General features: G+C 51.4%; 1 protein-coding gene across 7 annotated transcripts; it reads right to left on the reverse strand.

Annotated features, from left to right (window-relative positions):
• Positions 1 to 312: 312 nt before the first annotated feature.
• Positions 313 to 26,779, reverse strand: ATP6V0A1 (ATPase H+ transporting V0 subunit a1). Of its 7 annotated transcripts, none has more exons than XM_074926607.1 (23): positions 26,664 to 26,779; positions 26,427 to 26,568; positions 26,171 to 26,249; positions 25,819 to 25,916; positions 25,134 to 25,262; positions 20,505 to 20,587; positions 19,631 to 19,757; positions 18,268 to 18,350; positions 17,524 to 17,617; positions 16,017 to 16,229; positions 15,186 to 15,336; positions 14,827 to 14,966; positions 14,445 to 14,602; positions 13,908 to 13,998; positions 13,058 to 13,176; positions 12,601 to 12,817; positions 11,886 to 11,993; positions 11,075 to 11,149; positions 8,619 to 8,726; positions 8,014 to 8,031; positions 6,097 to 6,214; positions 5,517 to 5,688; positions 313 to 797 (listed from the first exon to the last, which is right to left on the reverse strand). In XM_074926607.1, the coding sequence occupies exons 2-23, from the start codon at positions 26,541 to 26,543 to the stop codon at positions 704 to 706; spliced, it is 2,592 nt and encodes an 863-aa protein (XP_074782708.1). In that variant the 5' UTR covers positions 26,544 to 26,568; positions 26,664 to 26,779; the 3' UTR covers positions 313 to 703. The 7 variants fall into 7 exon arrangements, with proteins under 7 accessions (XP_074782708.1, XP_074782706.1, XP_074782711.1 ...); XM_074926605.1 differs by having other exon boundaries at positions 20,505 to 20,608; XM_074926610.1 differs by lacking the exon at positions 11,075 to 11,149.
• Between the last annotated feature and the right edge of the window lie 721 nt (positions 26,780 to 27,500).

Here is a 27,500-nt window from a genome sequence, read left to right on the forward strand (position 1 = left end):
TGCCTTTGAAAACAAGAAACCCAAGAAGTTCCGCTGCCTGCGAGGACCAGGGACCGCTGGCACCCTGGCTCGTCCCGCCTCCATCCCACCCCAGGCCGCAGCTGGGCACCAAACCCCTGCACCCCCCTGCCCCCAGAAATGAGGGGCAAGGGGCCTCCCGGGGGGGACACGGGGCCTGCAGGGCCCAGTTAACGGAGCGTCTCTTCTCCGGGGGGAACAGAACAGCCTTTCCTGCACACCCTGGCTTGTCAACTCACTGCTCATAACCTGAGGCTGACACACGTAGGATCCACAGGTGAAACTTTCTTTAAAAAAAAAAAAATAATCTCTTCTTCCTGCGCAGCTTTGTGCAAGCTCAAGTTGTTGCACCTTTTCTCCACGTGCTCGTGTGCCCCCTCAGCCACAGCTGCATCTCCCACTGGGCCCCCTAAGCCTGCCAGGGAATTCACAACACGAGGATACACGATCACACACCAAACTCGGGAACTTCATGCACTTAACTATCTGCAGTGGTAAACTTAAGGAACAAAAAGTTTCTTTGATCCAGTGTCACTCGTTACCCAAGAATGTCAAAGCCACGGTAACACTCGAGGGTGCTGCAATAAGTTATTTCCACTACGGGAAGGTCACATGCAACTCAGACACAGGGGAGAGGACTAGTCACAAACACGGGGCGTTTGACAGTGCCTGGGCTGAGGCGCCGTCAGTCGTCGAACCTCCCCTCGCGGATGGTGTCAAAGGAGAAGGGGAGAAACTTGAATCCGGTGCCAGTGTAGAACTTGTTCTGGAACTCAATCCTGCAAGAGAGGGAAGAGCGATTGTCCATGACAAAGGCAGCTCTCGGACAGGAGTCAGCAATTAGCGAGAACTCCATTAAGTATGATTATTGACTACAAAAAATATAAAGCTTTAAAAAGTGATACTATAATGTAGCGTGTCTCTGGCACAAACCCACGTTTGTTTGATGTTCCTGCGGCGGAGCAGAGCTCTCAGGTACCTCGATCCCACCCCCAGGGGCACCCAGAGGGCTCCCAGGGGGTGACACAGAGAAGCACCTGGGAGCACGGAGCATTTCCGGTAAAATCTCGTTACTGAAGTTCATTTTAGCCAGAGCAAACCTCAGCCGTGCGATGCTCGGATTTCCTCCATCAGCCACTTCTGTTTATTTGCTTCAGCACGGTTGGTTCATCCCCGTGACCACTGCTGAGCTAGAGCTGTGCCTGTTGTCTCCAGCTGAACATTAACTTAGCCTTGTTTGCCTCCTTCCCCTAATAAACCCAGTTTAAAAAAAGAATTAACTGTCCAGTGGTCAGCAACAGCCAAATAGGGAAAGAAAAAAATAATCCCATGATTCACAGTGAAAACAAGCACCGTGTTTCACGAGCCTCATGAGAAACACTTTCCATTGCGTGATCCAAACACCAAAGTCTCTGAAGGAATCAAGCGACAGCAAGTTGCGGAGCAGTTTAACACAGTTTAACAAGTATTTTTACGAAGCGCAAGAAGGCAGACTTGAATTATTTTTTTTCCAAATCAGGAATCACAGCGAACTCCAGAGATGCTGCTGTTTCAGCTGGCAAAAAAGTGATTTCCCAACAGAGCTCAGAGGGAAACGTCCAGAAAAACAGCTTCTGCTCTGCTGCTGCCTGTTCCTGCAGACACGCAGAGTTCCCTGCAGAGGAATCCCTGGGATGAGCAGGATTTTCCGTGTGGGAGGAAGGGCTCCTTGCCAACACGCTCCAGTTTTTCAGGAACCCTGATAATCTCCAAAGTATCCTGTGACTAAGGAACTATTCTCTAAGCAAAGGGAAATAAGAGGCGGAGGGTTGGGTATCTGAGTCACACAGAACCCACTGTAAACGAAATTTTAACCCTGATGATTAACCGTTCCAGCTGGCCCTGACATCTGAAAGCTCCTTTTGGACACACTCGGTTACAACTGGCCACAACTGGATGCCTGAAGCTCGAGCAGAGGCTGCTGCAGGGTTAAGGAACTAGTGAAAACATTTATTGAACCAAATAATCATGGCTTAAGTGTTCTTGTGCTGCTTCTGCAACTGTCTCCAGTAACACCCCGAATCCAAGGTCCTTCTCTAGGGGCAGGCCGCCGTGCACCAGCCCTACTGCTGAACTTCTCCCATCAGAGATCAGGTCCTGCAGAAGGATTCACCAGGCAGATAGCGCTACACTAAATAAACAGACTAGGAAGCTTTCTGGCAGTCAGAGTTAAAGAAAACCCACTCTTCAGCTTTTTTGCATTAATAATTAGCCAAAGCGATCACTGGACTGCAGGGACGTGGATTTTCCAACGCGACAGTCACCGAGTGCCCGCGCTGGGGAGCCGGGGCAGAACCTTCAGCAAGAGCTGAGGATCGCAGCCCCCCACGACTGCCAGGGGCCCACGGGCAGCCGGGACCCACGGGCCCACGCTGACAGACACGGGCTGAGACCCTTGGGTAACCAGAGCCGAGGCTGCACAACGTGCTCGGGCTGCTCCAGACCCCGGGGCTGAACCCCCGACCTCACGATGGTGGTTTGGCACCAGCGAGAGAGCGGCACAGCCCCCCCTCTCCCCGCTCTGAATTAACCCCATTCGCTCTGTGCTGCACCCACTGCCACCCACCCTGTGGCCTGGCTTGGGACATGTTCTAGGGAGAGCAGCTTCTGGTTCCAAATCAGGCCTAAAACTGAGCCTAAAATACTGCTTTACACAGGAAAACAGCTCCACAGAGACGGTATTCCTGCACCAACCCATGATGTTGGGACCCTACTTTGAATCCAGTTACAAACCTCTCCTTTAGGGCAAAGTCTCTGTTTGCTCACACTAGAAGAGCTGACTAGCTTAAAAAAAGGTAAAGTACTTTAATCTAAACATTCATGTCAAATTATGCTACTGAAAAGCGAACAGGCTCTTTCTGAGGAGCACTGTTACAGCAGGAGTTAACACAGACGTGGGGCACCGAGAGGCACCGAGCTCCCGCACATACACACGCCCGCAGCCTTGGCAGCACTCGGAGTCCTTCCTCCGCCCCAGAACGCCCCAGCCTGCTGGAAGAATGCATGCTTTCTGAAAAAGCACAAAATAAATCTTCCTCATTTGGGACCGATAGGCAGAGCACATGGAACAATCTGTGCTTTTTTCCCCTGCCAGAAAGACACATGCTAAATCCTCCCTCCTTCCCAGGAAGGCTGAACCACCCACACCTTCAGAATTCCTGATAGGTGACTCTTCTCCCACAGCCAGAAAATCCAATCTGCTCCTCCCAGGACAGCTATATTTGACCCTCCCTCCCTCCTTCTAAAAACAGGAACACCTACCATCAGAAACATCCTGATTTTGTGTTCAGAACCAAAAAGGAATGTTAACAGTGTGTTCTGCTGAACAGCTGCGGGTGCCTTCCTCTCCGCTGCGATAACGAAAATCCAACAAACCCCAAATAATTGGAACAGGTTACCTGCAGTCTGAAATAATTGCCTTAAAGTTGCTTTTCAGGCTCTAAGCATGAGCAGATTTTCTCTTAGAGAATGTCTATTAGAGTTTTACAAGTTTGGAACATGTGTGTAGGGAAACCGTGACTTTGTCAAGAGCTGCAGCTCCCCCGCGAGCGCCCTGCCCGGCTCCGCAGGGCCGCAGCGACCCACGCGCCTGCTGCCGAGGCCCAGCTGGGATCTGCTGCTTCAGTGACACGCGTCTCCCCAACACATTTCCAGACAATTTTTTAACCAAGCTTTAGAAACAGCCTGGCAAGGCGAAACGCCAGCTCTTGGCTGAACTGCAGCCTCCAGCTCCCACTGGCTCCACGGGCTCTGAGCAGCATCTCTCAGTGCAGTTTGTGGTTATTAACACGAGACAGGTCTCCCCAGAGAAACGCGCCGCCTTATCTCAGCCCATCCCTTCGGGTTCAACCAGAACACCGAGCTGCCACGAGGAAGAGCCGTTCAGAACTGTTTGTCTGCTATCGCTCAGATACCTGCCACGCAGCACTGCCGCCCAGAGCAGCAAGGCTTTGAACATCCACTAATTCACAAGGAACTGCAGCTGGAACCCAGCAGACACGGCGTTAGGGACCCGCTCAGCCCCCCCGGCTGCCCCGCCAGGCCCAGGCAGGGTTTGTGGGGCTCCTCCTCCCGCGCTGACGCAGGATGAGGGAACATCAGCCACTCAGCACCAGCTCTCCAGCGACTGCCATGACGGTTTCTAGGCTGGATGCCAGGAAAAGCAGAAGCAGCCTCCCGCAGCCATTTCCAGCAGCGCCCCCCCCGCGCTCCCTCGGCACAAGATGGCTTCGGCTCCAGCACGGGCGAAGCCACAGGGCTGGCCAAGGGCCCGGGCACCCCGGACACCCCGGCCTGCGCCCCGCGGGCTGCGGCCGACAGGGCAGGGGGACAAAGTTCTGCTTCCCCAGAAGCAGAGCAGAAGTGCAGAAAGGCTGATTTAAAAAAAAAAAAAAAAAAAGACACCGGCTTCCTTTTTCACTTACAGAACCACTCTCTAAAAGGGCTCACAACCTTTTCTCCCCATTTAAGCACGACAGAACAGCCCTTGTGAAGCTCACGGGGCTTCACTTTGTTCTCCCGACCCGCCAGGAAGGCGCCGCCTGAAGAGATGGCAGCGACCCGAGCTCTGCAGAGGCGCAGACGTACTCTGCTGCACGTCAGGCTGCAGAGAACCCTCGGGGAGCCAAACCCACGCTGCTCCCGTGACCCCCCCAGCGCACTAACCAGAGGATCCGAGGTGGAACAGCGAGCACTTAAACACAAAGCTCTGGAATACTGTCTGTACTCGGGCGCGGAGGAAGCGATGAGCACTCCAGCGAGTAATTCCTTGTTTGCTGGCCGGGTGCACACACGGGAGCTTGATAACCACGGGGAAGGGGCTACAGCGGCACCTGCCAGTCAGTGAGCCCAGCAAGTCAGAGCGGCCGTCGCGCAGCACGGGCAGAGCTGCCCCTGCTCAGTGCAAGGTCGTACAGAGACCAACAAGAGCACGTGAAGGAAACTGCGATCAGTAGCTACTGCACACTAAGGAAAACAAACATCAGAACCAGGCAAAAGACCAAAAGACGGAACGAGAAAGTCCAACTGGAAACCACAAACACGCTCGTCCGTCTCGCACGACCTCCCCATCCCACTGTTCAAAGCTTTAGGCTAATTTATTTTTAAGCAGAGATCAGTCACTCTCCACAATTTCTAAGCAAGGTTTATGGAAACACCAGGAGAGAGTGGTGTTTCACTAAAACAAGACTGAAATCTCCGACCCTTCTGAAGACTTTCTGCCGTCAGAGCACGCCTGCCGTAGGACGTTTATGTGTGTGGGCAGATTTGTGGTACTCCAGCACGTCTGAACGTTGCTGATCTTGGCTTCGTATTATCCACTACCCCAATTTTACAGCCTTGGCTTTCCTGTGTACGGGCCAATACAATTTTCTAGGAGATGGCATTCCTGCATACTCCAGGCAACATTAATTTTCTTGCTATAAGGAGCTCTGAAGTTTCTGCACGTTCCAGTGACTCACCAGTGCAAGCGAAGAGCATGGAGAAAAGCCGACAGCCCCTCCATGACCAGGAGAATTGCTACTGTCAGGGTAGCGAAAGCAGCAAAGATGAAGAAGAGGCCAAAGCCCCCGCCCAGACTCCTCACGCTGAGGCCGATGTGGATCACCATGGTCCAGAGCACCTCCGAGAGCTCTGAAAGGGGAGAAGAGGGCTCGTTTCAGAGCGTTCAGCAAGAGGGGGGTGTCACAGCTTAGAAAGCAAAAACTGAAATCACGCAAACTCCCGCTACAACGAGGTGGAAAACTGAAGGGGGACAAGAGCTTTGGCAGCCGAGCATGTCAGGAGTTGCCTCCCACCGTGGCACACGGTGCAGGGCAGGGCCCTGGCCCCGCGGGTCTCTGCTCAGTGCCCTCAGGTCCATCCCCCCTCCCAGCAGAGCGCCGTGCGAGGGGACGCGGGTGCGCAGACCCAGTTCCTCCCAGCCGCTGCCCGCACAGCTCTGGCACGGGCACCCGAGCTGCCAGAGCCACCTCCTGCCTCTCACCCCGCGCCCGCCCAGGACAGACGGGTCCCGGCCTCGGCTCCGCACGGAACACTCACGGGCGTGGGCCAAGCTGAGCGCCCAGAGCCTCAGGTAGGACGCCGTGTTGGAGATGCAGCCCAGGCAGTACTCGATGGTGTGGATGGCCTGGTACACCACCGTGTCGCCGAAGTCGAACTGCCGAGAGAAGAGAGGAGAGGGGGAGCTGGGAGCGCGCGGGTGGCGGGGCCCGGCCGGCCCGCAGAGCCCTGCCCGGGCTGCGAGCAGGGGCACTGACACCGTCTTCTCCTGGGTTACCATGTCAGCTTTATACACAAAAACCAAATTCTCTAGTCTTGCTAGGTTTTGTAAAACAATAGTTCATTGCTGCCACTTGAACCTTGGTGTTTTCCCATTCACACATATGAAAGTAAGATATTCCAAATTCAGCCATGGACTTTGCCAGGAAAAGACTGTTCAGCAACAAGGTGGTATTCGTATGAACTCACCCGTAAACTGTAGGTATCACCACAAAAAAGGAGACAGTATTCCAAATCGATACTGCCTATGTACCTTTGCTACAGGATCAACAACAGCACTTTGCAAGCTGCGAGCCTGCCCTTTTGGAAAGCAAAAATAACGCATAAAGCAGTCTTGGAAAAGTCACACCTGTGCAGCATTCACTGGCAAAGTCTCTGTGTCTTGGTAATTTTCTGAAGTAATAAAAAGAAGAACTTATAAGGGGGTCTGCCCTGTAGGACAGTTTCTTATTTTGCATCTTGGGGAAGCGTTCCCTACATCTTGGATTTAATCCATGCTTCAGAAACTGCTCGCGTTTAAGTGAACATGATGTTTTAAATACATCAAGTGACTAATGCTCTAAGCATGCACAGAAAGCTATTTATATTCGTATTTCTCTCCTAGTATATTCAGGGTAATAAATATTTCAAACAATTAAGTTAAATTAGCTGTCAAAAGCCTAATTCTTTCTCCACAGCACGTGAACTGCGAAGTTCTTTAACAGAGCCTGCCCCAGTGAAGGGCACTGCCTCCCAAGTCAGTCTGCAGTAAATGGAACGTGATAAATATTTAAACAATGACAATTTACAGCCTTGTGCAACTGCTGGAGAGTTACCACTATGCTGGGGAGTGGGAGAACCAGCAGGACTGCCGTGGCACGGTATTTGTAGTTTTACATGTTTTTCGGTGTTCAGCGAGACGCAGAATGAACAGGACACCAGCACACTGTTCCCACCCCCTCGGTTCTACACGGACCCGTGCGTAACAGATCTCTAAGCAAAACCACTTCCAGCACAGTTTACAACAGTGTCACTGTTGTGAAGCTACTCTAATTTCGTGGCATTTATATTTTTTGTAATCAAATTGGTTACCTGATAGTGCTGAAACTTACGATCAACCCTGCACGAGTATCCCTAAAACACCCTTCCCTTGACACTGGCACGTGGTACAAGTGTGTGTGACTGAGCAGTTTCTCAGAGCAGAGCTTCCCTCTCACAGAAAGACACTGGTTAGTTCAGGTGTTGAACTGCACGAAACTGGGCTGCTTTCTCTCTATCTGCTGACTGGAAACAGCTAGTATCATCTTTAAAATTGCATATAGTTTGGGAAAAAATGTCTTTAAAGGCTTTGTTTCAGTGCAGAATTACCAAAGACACAGCATAAGGCAAACGAGACTATTTCCTCAGAAGTTTAAAAGCAAACTTTGCAGATTCAGACTTCCAGCTTAACAGCTTTCCAGGTAAACTAAGAGAGATCTGCAGACAGGGGATGAGACAAACAAGCTGTATAGATGAAGTAATTAAAGGCCTGTTAATGGGCATGTATGCATGAAGAATTAAAAATGCCAGTGACATGTAAGAAGGTAGATCTTTTGGGAAACAAGATGTGGTGACGTAACACGTTTGGTTCAGCGTGTGCTGCACACCGATGGGGAATGGTCCAGATACACATTAACGCAAAGCTGGCTGTAGTCTTACCACCTCGTCCTCCGTAGGCTTGAAAACATAAGTTTACATTTAGTGCAGGGTCTCGATCACAGCATTAATCATGAACAGAGTCAAGAATTCCCTCCTCGACACGACAGCGTGGAGCAGTAAGAGCCCGGGCGCGCGCGGAGCGCAGGTGCCGCCGCAGTTGTTCGGAGGCACGGGAAAACGCCCCAACTGCCCCGAGAGGCTCCTCTGTCTGCTCCAGCAGAGCGAGGCAGAGCAGGCAGCGCAACCCCGGGGCTCAGAGCGAACACGCAGGCCAGGGCTCGCTGCCAGAAACACAGCCCTCGGGCTCTGGGGGTGCAAGGGGAGCAGCGGGGAGGGCCAGAGCTCCCCCTGCCCCCCCCGCACAGCCCAGACGGCTGCTCTGTTTAAGGGGGGCAAACAGAGCCACGTTTCCCCTTCTATGCAAGTTATCCTGCTTTTTCTGGAGTCCTGGGAATGACCGAGGGAGAGTCTGTACGGAAACTGCTATGGAAACACTTCACTGAAAATGCTGCTATTTAAACAGCCTAGAAATCCCTAAACAGAGCCCAGACGGAGCCCGGTCTGCCCCCGGGCGCTGCCCTGAGCGAGGGCGGCCGGGCACTTACCTCCTCCCCCTCCTCGGAGTGGGTGGATAACTGGTCGTGTTGAATGATCTCAGCATCCTCCTCGGTTGGTCCATTGCCCACCCGGATCCCACCGAAGTTGTGCGTTCCCTAACGTGCAGAAAAAGAAGGAGCAGAGTGTTGTTTGGGTTTTACTGCAAAAGCACGTGGTTCTTATGACTCCACATGCAGCAGCAGCTCACAGAAGAAAACAAAACGTTAAGTATTAAGGCCCAGGTTAAGCCAGCTGTACAATTCTATTTCCCAGCTTGGATGGGAAAGATGCTGATTCCTGCTAGGGCTGGGAAAAAAACGTCTGTCTGAATGAGTAACTGGTACGTTTCTACACAGCGATCGTAACCCTAAGTAAAATAAAAGGCACATCTCTCGAGCAGACATTTGCTGGCACTGACGTGGAACAGAGCAACGTGTGCCCAGCAGCTCTGGGACAGGCACTGAAACACCAACTCGGCTGGAAACGGGGGAGTCACACAGGGGGAGCGCGAAGCGGAACGGACACGGACACACACACACACACACACACACGTGTGCTCCCAGCAGCCCCACGGGGGAGATCAGACCTTCCCCTACTGGGAAATGCCACCTTGAGCAAGCAGTTCCTTTTATAGCCATTTGCTCCGACACTCCACATCTGACCCTCGGCCGCAGCTCCGCTCCGAACAGAGAATCATCTACAAACTGTGGAAACTCTGGGAGGGCCGGGAGCTCCTCTCCTTTGACAAGTGACTCGCTGCAGCGTTAAGATCCGATTTAGGGCTGCTTCCCCCTCCACACGGGGGATGCAGGCCCCGGGGACCATCTGGCAGCGCCCTCGGGCAGAGCCTTTGCACATCGTGAACACCTTGGACAAGGAGGGCACAGGGTGCAGCCGCCCGGCCCGCGGCTCTGAGCTGTGCAGCCGCATTTCCAGCTCCCTCAGAGGCTCCCAAGACAGAAAACGTTCACAACTGATCCAAGGGACTGTAAAATAACACCTGCGAGTCTGACACCCCTAGAGAGGCAATCCGAGGCGCTGCCCAGGGAGAGAAAAGCCCCGCGTCCAGCCGTCACACCCGCGACACGGCAGGGAACGGGCTAAACTGGGCAGACTGGGATGAGTGTGGAAACCCCGGGCCCTGGGCCCCGTGACTGCCCGTCCCACAGCGCGCGGCTCGGGCGCTCCAGCCGGGCGCCTGCTCCATGGGCTTTTACTGACTGGTTCTTAGAACCCTACTTTTATTTCTGGCTGCACTACAAATGTGCCCAAAATGCCAGATGTGAGTTAAACATTTTGTTAGGTTTCTAACAACAAATTAGGTAGACATTTGTGCTCTGAAAATAGAGATAAAATGAAAAAAAAAAACAAACAACCTTTAAGACAACGTTTCTATTAGGATTTTCAGCACCTTTGAAACATTACAAGTAACTCTGTTGACATATTTCTAGCCTGTGTGAATCTGCACTTTTGCAGCTTCTCCCTCACACTCGACTTGTATTTGTTCTCTGTAAATGATCCAATCTAAACACAGCTCCAGAAGCTCTAATTGTTTGCTTTATACTTTTAACCACACCTCACTCGGAGACCTTCCCTCACAGCTTCTGGTGCTGAGATGCACTTCGTGTGCTGGAGGGATGATGCACAAACGCCCCATTCTCATTTCTGACATTTCTGGGAGGCTGCTCAATGGCCAACAGCTGAGAAGTGCCTCGAAGTGCCTCTGACACGTGGAGAGGGCAGTGTGCTTCACACAGCCCGAGAGATTTACCTGCCTCGTCCCACAGGCAGCACTCACGACTCAAACCAAGCTGAAATACGCAGCTGGGGAAGGGACCGAGCCCGGGAGCTGCTGCAATGCTCACTGCCCCGAAAGCTCTGGCAGCAAAGGGCTGTCTATGGGTTTAGACACAAATAAACAGAAAGAGCTGCCACCGGGAGGCTTACTTGTGCACAACCACTTTATAACAGTTTCAAGTCAAAGTGTCTACAAGGGCACAGGTGTCAAAAATCCCGTGATTACTGATACCAAGTCGCTGGGAGGCCGTCACATAAACATGGTGTTCGGGAACACACAATGCAAACAGAAATGCTTCACTGAGAAGGATCCTAATCTATCTTAAACAAATATGCAAGAAAAGCAAAAAAAAGGGGAACTTAACCTGGGGGGCTGTGGTAGCAAGGTATTCTTGTGCTGCTCTGCAGGTTCTGATTTCAGCAGACTCCTGCAAAGAAGTGGCTCTGCATTCTGTCACACATAACTATTATCCTTCAGCCTGGTAGTTCTTCCAGAATGTATCAATTTTGCTGAACTTTGCTCTTTCCAAGAGAAAGTGTTTTTCACCCTAAAGGTGCGGTTGTCATTCACTTATGAAATTCAGATACATTCCATGCTCTCTTGGTAATTAGATAGAAAGCCAACTCCCATCTTTAAGTCCATCAGGCGATTTTTAAATCCACTCACTGTTGCAGCCGCTGCTGCCTCTAGTGCCTGCTCGCTCGGGACTGGGCTGACCTGGGCCTCCACGGGCTGCCCTTCCTGATAGTGAATGGAAGAAAAGAAAGGGAGGAGGAAGAAAACAAAAAGAGAAAGGGAGACGAATGGAGGGGACATGGGAGGATGAAAGATGGTCAGAGAAGGGAGAGGGAGTGTCTTTAACTGAACTGATCTTTGACTCGCTTAACATCCTAAAAGCTGTCTGCCATACATGCAGGGAGAATTTTCAAGTATCCTCAGTGCACGTGTGCCAGGTTCCTGCATTTTATATAAAGATACTTTACAGTACAGATGGAAACCTAGAGAGTACCCCAGAAAACAACCTCGCACATAACAACTGCGTAAGTCAATTTTTGTTCCTTTTAATTGTTAACTTTTTACCATCCAAACTGCTTTAACAAAAGTAGCTGATAAGCCTGCCAGGCAATTAAGCTCACATCTCTTTTACACTGTCAGCCTAGCGAAGGCACAGGCGTGCACCCAGCAACCAGTAAGACACTGTTCCTAGACCAGCTGACAAAGCCCAAGCCAGACATTGTTTTTATCATCACCAACACAACAGGTTTTAAAAGCAGGTTTGATACGGATCAGGATCTGAGGAGCAGGCAGGCGATGCTCTGGCTCCAGTAAAACACACCTGCCCTTGTGCCCAGGAACATGCAAAAACGTTTTACGGGTCACGATGCAGCGTGAACCTACGTATCCAAGATCAGGATGGAGACAGAGCTTTTCAACCATAACGAGTTTGGATATTGAAAATATAAGAGGAGTCACCCACCAAGTGCTTTCTCCTTAAATACTGATGGCGAAGGACCAGGGGTTTAGCTACCAGCATCCAGGGCACACACAGCAACGCCACCACCACAAGGAAACACTGGAGCCCTTGCTGTAAAAGAAACAGGTCTCAGATGGTTTAGTGGCAGCTCGTGCTCAGACAAGCAGACAAAACCCAGCACGAGCCTCACGCAGCACCGAGCGACCGAGGTCCCGGCGCCCGCGGCCCCTTCGCTGCGTCCCTCTCTGGGAACAGCAGACATGCTGTGCTCAACGCCGGCCCGCAGCTCCTCGGGCCGCACGCAGCAGGTGATGCTGGTGCTGCGTTAGACTGGGGAAAAATCTACCAGATTCTGCAGGGAAGGAGAATTTGGCAGATGTCTGATAGCGCTGGGAGGAGACAGCGTCAGCTGAGCTTAGAGGCACCCGACTGCAGATGCAGGACAACATTCCTCATCCCCTCCCACTGTGAATCTGGATGCAAACGCACCGGGGCCGCAGCTGATCATGGCCAATCTGACATTAACTCCCGGTATGGGGGTTATTCCTTCCCTCTTCAATGTTACATAGTGTCAGGCTTTGGAAATGGTGCCACATTTCCTCTTATCACAGGAAAAAAAAAAAAGTTTTATGGTTGACTACAATTACCATTATTACAAGGTCAGCGAAGGACTCTAATATCACGAAGTGTCTGATCTTATTCTAGCAAGAGCACGCACCTGCCCTTTATAAAGCATCTTGTTACTGGTGTCACCATAGGAGAACAAAAACATGTTGATAAAATGTATTAAAAGGCTCGGTGCATCCTTTGACGTGTGAGCATCATAGGCTGTCCATTTGTAGAAAATGAGAATAACAAGGTACCCAAACAGTGAAGACATGAAAATCATTTCTGGAATAAATCCAAGGTATATGTTCAGTGGCTTCTTAAAATAGCTACAGGAAGAAAGAGAAGAGTTTAATATTACATTTGGTTAGCACGAGGCATACACAGAGCAAAAACTGTTAAAGAGGAGGTGAAGAGTGTCTCTGGAAGAGAACTGCAGCGGCTCTGCCCGCATCCCACCCCTCCGTCCATGGGGGGTGAAGCCCCCCAGGCTCCTGCATCCCGAGCTGAGGCACAGCACACCCGGAGGAGCTGCCCTCGCCATCAGAAAAACACAGCAAAGCACTTACATGTGGTTGAGAAGACTCAGTGTGACACCAAAGAGCATGTGGATAATGCCAAGAATCACAGACATTTTCATCTTGAAGGAGTTGAGGAAGGCCAGCTTATTGCTGGCAATGTTCCAAATCTGTGAAAAACAAGCCCGAGTCAGCCAAACGCCGACTCAAAGGAAAACAGAGGAGAATGAAAATGTTCCCCCTTAACCATCCAGGAAGTATTCGGCTGTAAGAGCAGGTTTTGTTAAAGGTTTGTCTGTCACATGGATCTTTCAGGGAAACGAGCAGCCAACCTTCCCCGCTCGGAACTCTGTCCTGCAGCACCCGACCCCATGGCACAGCAGGAATCAAACCGTGCTTGGTTTTATGGCAGGCAAAAGTTACAGCAAAAAGGGCACCGTATCCTCGACGGAAAAAAAAAAAAAAAAATCTACCCATTTAAATGAGTAATTACACGTAGTTCTGATTTTCTGCACTCCCTCTTTAATGTGGAACACACCTAAGTTTTGTATCAAATGTTCTAAGCAGCGTTATTGATGTAGGCAGACACAAAATGATGGGATTGTGTGGAAACCTGCATTCCCAAAACTGACTGGGAAAAAAGAGATAAATAACTCTTCCCAAGGTAAAAAAGTAACTTCATACAGTGATTGGCAAGTCTGGATTAAAATGCTGCGGGTTAGAAAGAGCCTTTAACAGACCTGAGGACAAGTCTCTACCCTGAATGTGGTGTCTCAACAGGGACCGAACTGATTTTATCCTTCAGGAGTATTTCCTGCACTGCTGGAGTTTGCCAAGGGAATGCCTGGGCCGGGGAAACCTTCCGCAGTGAACGGGAGAGCAGAGGAGGGAGAGCTCTTACCGGGTCGATGCCGAAGGGGTAGGGCCCGCCGAACACCCCTGGGATGGCGGGGTTCAGCTGGAGCAGGGGGGTGCTCTCGAGCAGGGCGTCTCTGTTCGGGTGTAAGCACATCACACAGACCTTAACACAAGCAACGCTGCCCTCGTCCTGGAAAAACTAACGACACTCCTCCCTTGTGAGAGAAGGAGCGTCTCAAATTGAGAGATCTTTAAGGGTCCTGCCTGGTCCTGACTTATCTCGAAAGATTAATAAACCTGTTTCTTGACCTATTACTGGTGCTACAAGGAAGAAAGATGCAGGGGACAGGAATCTTGGTCTGTCTGTGAGGAGAAAGGGGCTAAACTGCATCTCCACAAGTCTTCTGGTAAAAACAAAAAAGCTGTTTTGAATCTTGACAGATACCGCATTTACGCCCCTCTTCCAATTCTACTTGAGACTGAGTTCAGAAGGTTTTGTTCTGCTGCACTGGGAGGACAATGGGGAAAGGCCAGTCATCTGCTCATCACCGCCACTATCTAGTCACCAACATCTACTCACGACCAGTTGCCTTTGGAGAACATCGGCCGGACGCTCCAGGAGGAGCCGAACATGTTCAGGGACTTGGAGAAGCAGTCGTTGTAGATGAGGCCGGTGTAAGTGGAGAACAGTCCCATCAGCAGAATGATGTATCGACCGCTAAAAACCATGTTGAACATCTAGTACAAAAAAACCAAAAAGGAATCATTTCCTATAAACTTCTGAGCGGAAAACCGAAGCAACTCACTGCTACCAGGACATGATGTTACTCAGTGCGTGGCCCACAGCTGCTCAGCCGCGGAGGGGAGGTGGAGGGGCGCTGCCAGGGCAGGGGAGGGCTGGCAGGAAGCCCCGCTGCAGCTCCTGGCCTCAGAGGCAAAGCCCAGCCTGACCGGCCACGTACCTCGTTGTCACTCTTCTGCGACAGAATACGACTTTCCCTGAGCACCATCCAGACAGCAATCAGAGTCATCAGGATTCCGTGGCCAAAGTCTCCAAACATCACAGCAAACAGGAAGGGGAAGGTGATGATCGTGTACGGCGCTGCAAGGGGAAAGGGGACACTCCTAGGGGCCCGTCCTCCGGCAAGCCCAGATTTCCCACACTGCAATTTCTGCCGTTTAGCACTATAATTCCCAAGCTTCCCCTTCGCTTCTGCAAGGTGTTAACTGTCTATTAGAAATTTTCACACAGGACAGACAATACAGAAAAACACCATGACTAGAAAATTGAGATACTGGACTCTTGTAAGTATGAATTTACCCGGATTTATTTCCCGATATGTTCCAATGCCGTAAGCATCAACAATGTTTTGAAAGCCAGAAGTAAACTTGTTAGTTTTGTTGTATGTTGGTGGGGTCTGACTGGTTTGCATCCTGTTTAAAATAGATGGGACAGTGGATCCGCTGTGCTCCTGTTTTTAAAAAAAAAAAAAAAAAAATATAGAAAACCCACCCTCAGAGCACTGGATGACAGAGTGAAACCCTCCTTCCCCCTTAGCCTTCGGAATACTCCAAGCTCGCGTTCCGCAGGGTGCTTGCACAGTGGGGAACCACTGGAGCAGCTGAGGAAGGCTGCCGAGTTCCCACTGCTCTCCTCTCTGCACAGCGGGAGGAGAAGCACTGGGAAGGACGAACACTGATTAGGGCAGACGAGAAACTTGTGCAAGAGTGGGTTTGGTTTTTTAAAACAGCAAATGGAGGAACTTAAAGAAATGCAACCCTACTCCCTGTCTGTCCGAGCGGAGGGCGAGCTTGCTGACATCCTGGCTAGCTCCTCTCAGGAGGTTCCACCTCACAGCCCAACAGCAGGGCTACAAAGCCCGGCCAGGTTAACCAAGTGCCCGACACAGGAAAAGGCCTCACCGTGACAGAATTTTCCAGAACTTAAAGCCTTACACAACGTATTTGGAACAAAGTTTATCTACAAGCCCCGACTGCTGCCTGTTAAATGACCTGCCCCCTGTGGTTCAGACAGCCCAAAGGGATGGGTTTCGGAGACTCGCAATTCGGAAAAATCAATTAATCCAGGCTGGGTCTGCCACCAGCAGAGCCTGCTCGGACAGCAGGCAGGGGCAGCGCAGCGGTTACTCACGGTGCCTCTCCTGAGAGCAAACTGGATGGAGTCGAGGTCAGCAACAGGGCACCAGACTTCAGCAATCAAACACTTCTGCGTCACATCGATATTGCAGAGGTTCAGGGTGTGGTAGATCGCCTTCATCTTCCGCACTTTGATGAACCACACGCGGATATTTTTAGCAGCTGCCTGCAGAACCCTCTGGCGATGATCCTCTGTTTGGTTCAGCACCTTTCACAGAGAAGGAGGATAAAGATGAGGCAAAAATCACTGACCTAAACTCAAAGCACAGAGAAGTCGGGCTGACCAAGGAGACGAGCCGCACCCGCCCGAGGACGGCAGACGGATGGGTGAGCCCTCTCCCCCATCCCATGCCTGCAATATGGGCTTTTACTCTCCAGATTAATTAGTTCTGCTAAAAGGTTTTAAGGCTTCTTCCCAGGGATACTGTCTGACTACTCTCCTCCTCCAACCTCAGGGTCAGGTATCTCAAACAGTGAACTGTTCAGAGACCACAGAGAACATTTTTTCCTCCACCCAGGTTAAAAGAGCAGAGCAGAGTTCTCCAAGTGAGGTGTATATTGCCTTAAGAAAACACAAAGGTTGCAATGAAAGATGTTTTTACTGAAGGCAAAAGGAGAAAGTGTTTTCTATTGAGGGTGTTTTCCAACTGGAACATAACGAACTCATGCCAAGTCACATTTCCAGACTGGAAAGTCTTAGACTCGAGGGAAAGCGAGGACACAGGGCACATGCAGTTTTGAACCCTACTAGTTCATTTGCTTCTGAGTCCTTGTCTACTTTAAAATTGCTAAACAGCTGCACGACCCAGCTCCCAGCTGTATCAAATAAGCAGTCCAAATTCAACCGTTTTTCCCTTTTAGTTTCTGAACCTTTTCTCCTTTTTTAACTCCGATCCCTGAAATTTTTCTAAATTATAACAAATCGCCTTTCTTCCTTGAAGCAAGCATCGATTATTTCAGAGCTGCCACCCAGTAGATTTGTGTGCTGATCACTTTTTGCCAGTGCTCAGGCTGCTGCACAAGAGATTAGTTGTAAAGCAGAGGGCTCTTCAGGACAGCACAACGCAAAAATGTGAAGACAGGCAGAAAAAAGAACAGCACTGTTATCTCAACTTGGAAATAAGTTTCAACGTTTTCAAAGTTCTTGCAGACGAAACAGGCAATTATACAAGCACACTTTCAGAGCTGGAAAACACGGTATCTCCTTACACATGCATATTCCTCTCGGCTCCCTGGTATGCAGTTCAGTCGACGCTGTACTTACATGTACAGAATTAACTGCTCGGCCCTCCAGAAGGATCAAACCACCTCACCAGCCTCAACCTGACAAAGAAAACACCTGAGCAGCTGCCAAACATCCTGCACTGCTGAGCTGCTGTCTCAAGCCCCCGGAGCTGAAAATGTGGTGATCTAATAGGGCCAAAAATGCTGCTGTTTTAATAGGATCCAACTATATTATTAAAGAAAAAAAGAAAAAAGGGCATCGATCCCGGTTATTTTACCATCTGAAGGTCATCAATTCTGGTATTGACACCAGAAGCCATTTCCTTCCGTTCCTGGGGGGTTTCTGGGCATGGGTAGAGGGAGGCACGGAATCTGAAAGACATGCAAGCCACCTTAGTAACAAAGATGGAAAGAAGATCAATCAGTCAGGGAAACAGATGGCTGAGCCTGAACACAGAAATAAAGCAAGAAGCACCTTAAGAGAAGTATCTGATCAGCAAAGACTGCCAAGCAGAGCTCAGCCTCTAGATCAAGTGGGTACAGAAGTTTGCTTTAGGCCAAAACAGAAGCTGAACGCTTAGGAAAATGGAAGTGGGAGAAAATCCTCAGCGCCCTGCACTGACAGTGTCTGAAAGGCGCCGTCCCAGAGCCGATCAGCCATCCCAGACCAGGGTGCTGCTATCAGGCCAAGGCAGCTGCTGCCCGAAGCCGCCCCTGGTGGTGTCCCCTGTCAGACTATCGCCCCCCCACACCCCACTGGGTCTGTCCGGGAGTCGACACTTCAGCTCTCCTGCTTTCAGGCATTCTCCAGCAAAGCAGTCATCTCCTCTGAGCACTACAGGCTTGGGGAGCGGCTACTTTGACTGTAAAATGTTTCAGCCACTTATGGGACGTTTCATTTGCTGCCAAAATATGTCCTGCTACGGTCACTGTGAAATAAGGACTTGAAAAATATTGGTATTAAGTCATGCCAATGTGCTTCAAACGTATGAGAGAGCTGCCCAGCTGTGAGGCTTTCATACCCTTCGCATATCTTCTTGACTCTGTTCTTCAGCTGGTCGCCTTGGAAGAAGATGATAAACACAGACTTGTGCACATAATCCCCCTAGAACAGAAGAAAGAGTGCGCTGTAGTAGCTCAGCTACTTACAGAAATCAGCAGCATAGCAAATGACCACAGAGTTCTGCCTTCCCTTCCTCTGAACCTGCACACGCAGAGCCCGTACCTGCACGGTGAGTAGGAATGTACCTTAAGGCCTCTGGGAGGGTCAGAAGGGAAGCCACCTCCTCAGCCTGGCGACACAACAACTGCACTTGTGTTCACTGAAACAAAACGCCCCAGACTGTCTATTACCTATTCTACGTAACAGGACAAACAGGAAAGCCTGGGAAGACCTCCAAAAGAACAGGGGTGCAATGAAATATTTATCAGCACGTACTGCGGTCAGCTCGCCTATGGACCCAAGCAAAACGCTAAAGAGTGAATGAAAATAAGGCGGAGTTTAACCACCCCCATTCTCCAGGGAGGCCCACGGCACATTCTTTGCACAGCTGTTTGCATGTTGGCAGCCAGGTCCCCTTTCCTGCATTTGTTGACAAGTTATTGTTCCACCTTACTTCGGAAATTTTAACATAATATTTCAAGAATAATTACACTAGGTGTAACCTCAATTTAAGGAAGTGTTGCACAATAAGAACAAAGTCTCTCCTAGCAGACAGATAATTCAACAGGTCAACTACCAGCAGTCGGTGGGACAAGAGAACAGCCCTCTGTGAGGAGCAGAGGCCGTCACCGGGCTCCAGCTCCGCAGGCTCTGCTCCGGGGCAGCCCACACCTGCCTCTCTCCTCACCGCCTAAGAGCAAGAGTCCCCCGAGTTTGGGCACTCTCCGTTGATTTGGGGACACTGAATGTAAAAACAGGCCCGATCACAACTTATGATTTATATCTGTAATAAAGCCAACAGTTCTCAGGTGGGTGTTTAAATCGTTGATCAGCAAGCTCAGAGCAGATGAGCCACAGATGTTACTCGCTGCACAGGCCCGAAGAGCCTCTGCCAGGAGGACGAGCGCTTGCCCAGAGCTGTGTACAGAGCTGCACTCGCAGTTTGGGCCAGAGAAGCAACTATGGCCCACTGCAGTCCGAATTTTCAGTTGTTTTTCTGCCTTCCAACAGCATTCACCATCCATCCTACTACGTTTGCTTTAATAAAATGGGAAGACATTTGTCACTCAAGCCTCAGAGACGGCAAGTAGGTGCCGTGGAGGGACACAACTCAAATGTTCGCCTGCACGGAGCTCACAGAGGGATGGGGGCTTAAGTCTTCAGACCCTGGGTCCTCTTACACATCTGAGACTTTGGCTGCTGTAAACGACAGCCCCTTTTACCGTTACAGGGTCCTCCAGGGGGTTTTCGATTTCCGCCTGGCGCAGGAACACGTTCCCCCGGCACACCCGCCACAGCATCCGCTCAAACATGGGGATTCGCTCGCGGTTGATCACACCAGCCACAAACCTGCGAAGGCAAAGGCATAAATGGAGGTTCTGCACCAAAAAACGCGCCACCCGACACCCAAAACGCCGATGGCAACGGAGTTTAGCATCGGATTGAAAGCTTCTAGAACCCTGTTTTAAAATTAGTTCTTTAAGCAAAACGGAATGTGCTCTAAAACAGAGATAAAACCACAGCAAAACCAAGTGCACTGCAGCACCAGCTGGGTCTTTGAACAGAATGAAATCATCTATTGAAAAAAAACCAAATCACTGGCTAAAGCAGAAACAAATGCCCTTAGAGGTGCAGTTCCCACGCCTGCTCCTCGCCGTTTCCACAGCCCCTGGCACAGCACGTGGCGAGGTCACGGCTCCTCCTCACCGGTTCAAACCCCAACGTCCAGACAAAGCATCACACACGTGCAACGACAGCCTGGAGGAGCTAATAAAGAGGATTTTCAGTTTTTCCCCCCTGAGCACCACGTGCCCACAGCAGTCACTGCTGTCAGCAAAGCAGCGAGAGCCCAGAACATCTGAAAAAGCAACAGACGTACGAGGAACAAACCAGCGCAGCGTTCTGTGCAGAGAAATGTGTGAAGCCCACTACGAACGGGGAAGTTAATGTCCACGGGACAAGAGCAGAGACCAACAGCTAGCTTTAGCCCTCCTCCGCCCGCCGTGCCAGTCTGGAAGGTTCTGCAGCCAGGCCGAGACCCCTGCGGGTCCCGCGGGCCGAGCAGGCCGGGGAAAGGGAAGCTCCAACTGCCATTACCCGAGTCGCAGCGGGGCACCTCTTCCCATCTCGCTTGGCTCCAGGAGCGAAGAGGATTCCTCCAACAGGTCTGGATCCGCCATCTGCTGATGATGCAATTCAGCCTGAATTCACAAATCAATTAATATCTAATGAAACTAGTTAGTGGCATGCAGGGAATGAGGAACCAGAAGATAGTTTGGGGAGACAAAAAAAGAAAAAAAAAAAAAAAAAAGAAAGAACAAACATAAGACAGCAGAAAGAGGAACTAGATGATAGAAAAGACAGCAAGAATCACACAAGGAAGGAGAAAAACAAGAGGAAAAGTGGAATGGCTCAGCAAAGCTTCCATACAAGAACAGTCTGAAGATTGCTGCCACAGAACAAACGGGCTGTGGGATGTAAAAGTCTGAAGAAAGGCAGAATTCCAAAAAAAGTATCAAGTTTTAAATACAAGTGATGTTCCCAAGAACCATTTTTTCATGGCAGAAAACAGTGACAGACTTTACTCCCATCTTTCCCTGGATTTTAAACAGGGACAAACGTGCAGGTAGAAGCTGACTCCCCCTCGCACTGTTGGGGCGCTTTCTGCACGTTAATGAAGACAAAGGACGTTTCCAAGCGGAGTCTGGGCAGCGGCACTCGCTCCTGCCGCAGCCGGAGCCTCGTTCTGCGGAACAGGAGGGCGACGCTGGGCGAGTCCCGCAGCTGGGCCGGGCAGCCCGTGCCCTGGGGAGCCCCGGTGCCGGCGCTGCGGGCCCTGCGGGTGCCAGCGCCCCGCGGCAGGCAGCGCCTCGCTCAGCGGGATGAGCTGGCACCGGGGCCGTCCTGCCCCAGCAGGTACATCAGAGCCGGCAACAGAACCTGCACGGACTGGATGGTCATTTTTTTTTTTACTGGTTTTACAGCGTTCTCCCTTTGGAAGACCACACAATACTTGCAGCTTAAAAACATGCCTTCGGCTTCAATCTTTCCGTTCTCCAGGGTCTCCATCCCCAATCACTGCACCTATCGCCAGGCACGTAAGAGGCGTCGCCCGGCGCAGTCTGGCCATGTCGCTCGTTTTCTGAGCAGCCAGGCACCAAAACAGGAGGCTGGTTTATACTGTCCTTCACTGCAACTAACCTGCAGGCTAAAATTCTTGGGAATACAGCTTGTAAGTGCCAGCAGTTCAGCCAGAAGGATGCTCAAATCACACCCCCTTGTGCACCATCTTCACACTTCATTCAATCCCACGTCACAGTTATTTCTACCTCTGCAGCTTATATAATGAAATGATGAAAATTACAGCCCCTTAGCACAAACAGGGGGTCAAACTCTACCCTCGGTGGAACGCGGGAGAGCTTCCCCACAGAGCTACCAAGGGAACCTGCTAAAACACACTTGAAGGTAGAGTTTGACCCTAGGAGACGTTGAAACACATGCACACATACAGCGCAGCCTTGCAAAAGTAGGTCGTAAGTTTAATAACTCGGCCATAGTTTATTTGTGCAATAGTTGCATCATAATTTTAGTGAAAAGCTCCACATTTTACTTGCACGTCAGATAAAAGCATTTACCGTGTACAAGTCTTTGCAAGGCTGACATCAAGCGCAGCTCAACTGCTTGCACACACACTTGCTTTAGCTCACAGATGTTACAAAAGTAAGGGAGCCCTTAATTTAGTTTGAAAAGCCAACAGGAAGAATTTCCGATCCTTTCAACCTTAAGGCAACTTGTTGCAACATCAAAAACTGAATCAAAATTTTGCTTCATAGAGAACACAACCAAAACAAGAAAAGTCGGTAGCCCCAAAACAAAACATACAGACCAAACATACCAGTGACCACTTGACATCTGGATTTCAGGGTGTTCAAAAACAGTAAGTTACAATTTTGAGAGGCTTGTATTGTATTTGTCAGTAATCAAGATACTCTCCGGGATAATTTTTGTGAGGTGCACCACGTTTTAGCGTATGAAACAAAAAAAACCCCAAGGACAGCACACGTCAAAACTTTGGATCCGCCTCCCTTGAGAAAGTAATTCTTACAAACGCTGAACGTGCCCTCCGACCCTCTGGGGCTCTGCATCCCTCATCCAGGACACCAGAAAACAAAGGCGAGTCCTGATTAGAGCGGCTGAAGTTACCAAACGAAGCAGCTTAGAATAAATTTGGCCTAGACCAGTTTTACTAAACAAGAGCTTTCTTACACAAGGATTATTTGCATAACAAATCCCTCCGTTCTTTAAATTAATCTCTCAACTGCTTTGATTTCTGCTCACACCCTTTCTAGAAAGGGAGCAACATCAGCTCCTTCTGCTGGAAGGGTAACTACAGCGGCGCTATAGGATTTAACAGAAATTTTAAAAATGAGAGACTACGTGGAAATGAAAGAGCTGTCCAGCTACAGCGCAGAGAAACAAGGCTCCAGGAAATCTGCTGCGAGTAAGAGCTTTCACCAGCAGCAAGTGAAATATCCCCGTTGTTGTGAAGGAGTTCTCACTACATCACGTCATTCAGGATTGGAAAAACCCAAGCATCTGCACGGCAGTAATCAGAATGCAGACTTTTCATTATTCAACATTTTTAAATTGCTTACTGTTCACCCAGATCAGCAATCTCAAGGCCTGGAAAAAAGGTTAATTTTCTCTGATCTTGATTAGAGTTCTGCTCTGGATCACTGCACCCAAGGCCATACAATTCAAGCCCCTTCCAGTTCACAAACAGAACAAAAATCAATTTTCACAAGAACTAAAAAGGATTCATTTCACCCTCTAACTGATTAACCCAGGGCCCAGACAGAAATGACAGATGCAAAACAAACAGAAAAAAGCAGATGGTGAGAAGAGTTAGAGGAAGGAGAGACAGGGGACTGCATGCCATTAACCATTACTTTTCCAGTCTTCTTTTACGCTCACACTCTAGGCAAAACTTTCAGAGAAATCTCTCCAGCTCATACTGTTCTTCATAAGCAAAGACAAGAAGACTGAGAAAAGGAGCATAATCATCAACATGGTCTGTTGAAACAAGAAATGGCTGCTTTGGCTAGAACGGTCACATGGAGAACAAGTGACAAACCGTGGCCATCCTCCCTCCCCCGGCGCCCAAACTGGGCAGCAGAGCAAATGCCAAGCGTGAGGAAATTTGGAGAGTGAGCCATTCCTTGTGCAACTTATTACTATGAATAACACAGTCTTAATTACAGGTCATTGAAGTCTTCAAGTGTTGAAGGCACTGCGCAAACAGCAGCATGAAGAACTGAAGCACTCGCCACTTGGGGACAAGAGCAGAGGCTGCACAAGGCTTGAAATCATCTAAACTCTGTGGCCAGTTCGTTTAAGTCTGATGTGAGCTCCCCATTGGGGGTGACCTGACACAGACTGTTGAGAAAACTGGTTTTGATCTTTAAATTTAGCACGGTCCTGCTCTGCTTGCAGCAGAGCAGCAGGCAGCTCTCGCCAGCAGTCAGTGAGCAAGCGCAGAGCGCCAGCTGTGCTTGGCTCTGCTCACCGCAGCAGGCACCGGCACCCTAATGCAGCTGAGTAACAGGCTATCAGGCTAACGCTGCTTGCCCAAGGAGACGCTTGGGAGTGAACATTCAACACTCGAAGACAATGTTTTTTGTACTGAAACCAACCCCATGACCAATCAGCTGATCACGCTAGCAGCAGTATCTATGTCAGCAGTGACCAAGACTTGTGTTGGCACAGAAACAACCTGAACAGGCACCGTCCTGTGCCAAAAAACCCGACACCAAACTGTTAGATAAACGGTCCGAAGCTTGCAGGAGCCCAGCTCTACTTTATCACAGCCTCTGCAAACACCAGAAGCCGTATCCGTTAGGAACTCTTTGATCAAATCCTTGGATTAGAGGAAACGGGACGTACCCAGGGAAACCACGTCCTCGCTGTTCTAAAAACCATGGAGGAGCTCTTTGAGGAAACACTCCCTAGACTTTGGGCAAGTTAAGCTTTAGAACGGAGGATTATGTCATCTCCCACGCAGGTTTTCTGTCTGAATCATGGGTGACATCCGAGAAGCCAACCTGAGGAGCAGTGACAGAGCTGCCCGTCGCCAGCCCAGCTGGCGCTGGACAAAAGGGTCAAGATTTTACAGGGCAGCTTTGCTCCAGAGCTTCCCTCCGAAAACTTCAGGGTTTGATCAAAGGCTCAATTAAATTAAATAAATAAATAATCTATTACTTCAGTGGACTTTGTATTATGACCCTAATGAGTAATCTCCACACAACATTTCAAAGGCTGAAGAGAAATTAAGCTTGACTGTGGCTCCTCTGCGTAAGGGAGGCACGAGGGTTCACCTGCTTGCGTACCAAAGCAGCTCTCACCCGATGAAGTGCTCCCTGCAGCACCGAATTTTTGGTCTGTCAATCCACTTTAAAAACTACTAGCATCTTAATTATTTTTCGCAATTTTTAGACAAACCGTTGCTTAACTAAAACAAACCCAAACCAACATCCCAAGAGGTAAATCATGGATAGCTCGGCGTACTGCATGAAAAACGGAAAATAATTTGAGAAGCTTTCTTAAACAAAGCATAAAAATGACCCTGCTGCCCCAAACAGCAACTAAAAATACATTTGAGAATAAAAATGATCATCTGTTGGAGAAGAACCAGCTCCCCAAGTGTTGACCCGCCCCCGGTATTCTGACCTCGTCAAAAAACTGCTGAGTTTTACGCAGTATAAATTTTAATTCCGTCAGCTCCAAGAAGTTTCTCTTCAGAGCTTCCTGGTTTGTGTTGATTTCTTTAAGCTCATTTTCAATTTTTTCAAAGTTTGCCTGCAAGATGTGAAAAGAAGGAAAAAGCAGTTAAAGCAATTCCATGAATAAATGCTGTTAAATCTATTAAAACAAGAAAGCAGGCAGGATGCTTCCCGTCCCCCCGCGGTTTCCCTGCGATGACAGACGCGTCTCGGCCCGCCGGGACACACAGACCCAGATCCGTGACGTTCTGTTCGCACAACTCGGAACTTTCCACACTCAGCCAGTCTTTTACAGGCTGCACTTACACAGTGATCTTCAAAGCATTAAAAACCCTCACAAACCTTAACACAGACCCACCATAAACCAGGCGGTTCCAACAGGCTTTGACTCATTTAAATGGGTGAAATTCCTCTGAAGTACTCCCACTTCCAACCACATGGGGATAACGCACGAGCAGAACAACACTCATGAGCCAGAATCAACCCAACGTCCGGCGGCGAGCTGGCACGTCAAGTGACACCCGGGGACAACCGTTAATGCAGCTTTGCCGCTAAATTCTACCCATGGGGCTCATTTCCCCTGCTCCCGCCCAGGGTCAAACACTGCTCTGAGTCTAAAGGCGCATCATTACCTCCAAGTCAATCATGTCACGGGGAAAAGGCACCTCTGGGTTTTCACCCGTGTCCATGATGGGGATATTTGCTTTTTTAATCTCCTTCTCGACAAACCCTGCGGAGACAGGCCTGATGTTAACTGAAAAGACACTTCAATGTCCAAGTGTCACCGTAACCCCCCCAGGCCCGACCAAGCCCATGTCGCTTGGCTGGAGCCGCCCTTGGGGCGGGAGGCGAGCGCCCGGGGCAGCGGGACAGAGGGGAGAGGCCCCTCCGTGCCCGCCGCCGCCCGGCGCCCTCAGCCCGCGCCGGGTTTTCTCTGTGGCAGCTCCCGCGTTTGGGGCACCTCAGGACCCGAGAGAAACGTACTGAGCTTCCGGTCCATCTCCTCGCACCTCCGGACTTCGTTCACGAATTTACGCTGGAACACGTTCACGTCCGGGTTCAGCTGCAGAGACAGAGCCGTTTCCTCAGCGACACCCCCAGCGCGGCCGCGGCCAACCGGGCCCCGGCGCCCCCCGGGAGCGCGGGGCGGGCGGCGCCGGGACCCCCCCGGGACCCCCTCCCGAGCAGCCGCGGCCCCCGGCGCGGCGGGCGCTCCCCGCGGGGGGCGGCGGACACTCACGTCGCGGAACTGGACCTTGCCCAGCTCGCCCAGCTCGCTGACACAGCAGTACGCGGCCTCGGACTGCAGGAAGAGCTGGGCCAGGGTCATCTCCTCGCTGCGGAACAGCTCCCCCATGGCGGCGCCGGCCCCGCCGCGGGCTCTGCGGAGAAGGGCCGTGAGGACGGAGCCGGGGCGGGCGCGGGGCCGGGGCCGGCCGATCCCCGCCGCCGCCGGGCCCCGTCCCCGCCATGTTACCTGCCGCAGTCCCCGCGAAGCCGGACCCGGCGGCCGCCGCCAGCTGATCCGCGGCGGCTCCCGTCGCTGACGTCACGGCGCGCGCGGGGCGGGGCCACGTCTCCTAGCGACGGCGCGGCCCGCCCCGGAAGTGACGTCATGGCGTCACGCGGCGGCTGCTGGCAGCCGGCCCGCTCCGCCGGCGGGGCGGGTGACGTCACCCGCCGCCCCTGACGCCATCGGTGACGCAAGCAGCGGCGTCACGGGCAGCGTGGCCGAGGCGCGAAGGCGCGAAGGCGCGGCCTCGTCTCCGTGCGGCGGCGGCGGCGGGGAGCGGCCTGGGGGGGCCGCGGCCGGTGGCGGCTTCTCCCCCCCGCGGGGCGGCCCCGTGCCCGGCACCCGGGCACAGCCGGGCACAGCCGGGCACAGCCCCGCGCCCGCGCGCGTTCCCTTGCCGAGGCCAGCGGCGGCGCCGCAGGCTGGGGCAGGAGGGCTCAGCCCCGCGGGGCAGCCCGGGGGTGCGGCGCTGCCCGACGCTCGCACACGACTGCTGAGGGGAGACCTCCCCGTGCCGCCGGGCTCTCCGCGCCGGGCGTGCGGAACCGCGGTGCTTTGGGAGGGACCCGCAGCCACGGGGACTGCCGCTGAAATCGCTGAGCTTCCGGGTGCCTGCTGCCCGTCCCGCGGTAAACGCCTGGCCTGGATGGGATTGGAGGGCAGCTTTAGGAACCCCGAAAACCGGGTTTACGCAGAGATCCCGCGTCAGACGTTTGTCCTCGCGAGGCCCCTCGAGGCGCAGCCAGGGAGCTGCGAGGCCCCGGCGGGCCCTGGACGGGCCTTCGCCCCCGCCGGAGGGGG

Source organism: Athene noctua, chromosome 25 (assembly GCF_965140245.1).
Source record: "Athene noctua chromosome 25, bAthNoc1.hap1.1, whole genome shotgun sequence".
In the NCBI taxonomy this organism is placed as follows: domain Eukaryota; kingdom Metazoa; phylum Chordata; class Aves; order Strigiformes; family Strigidae; genus Athene; species Athene noctua.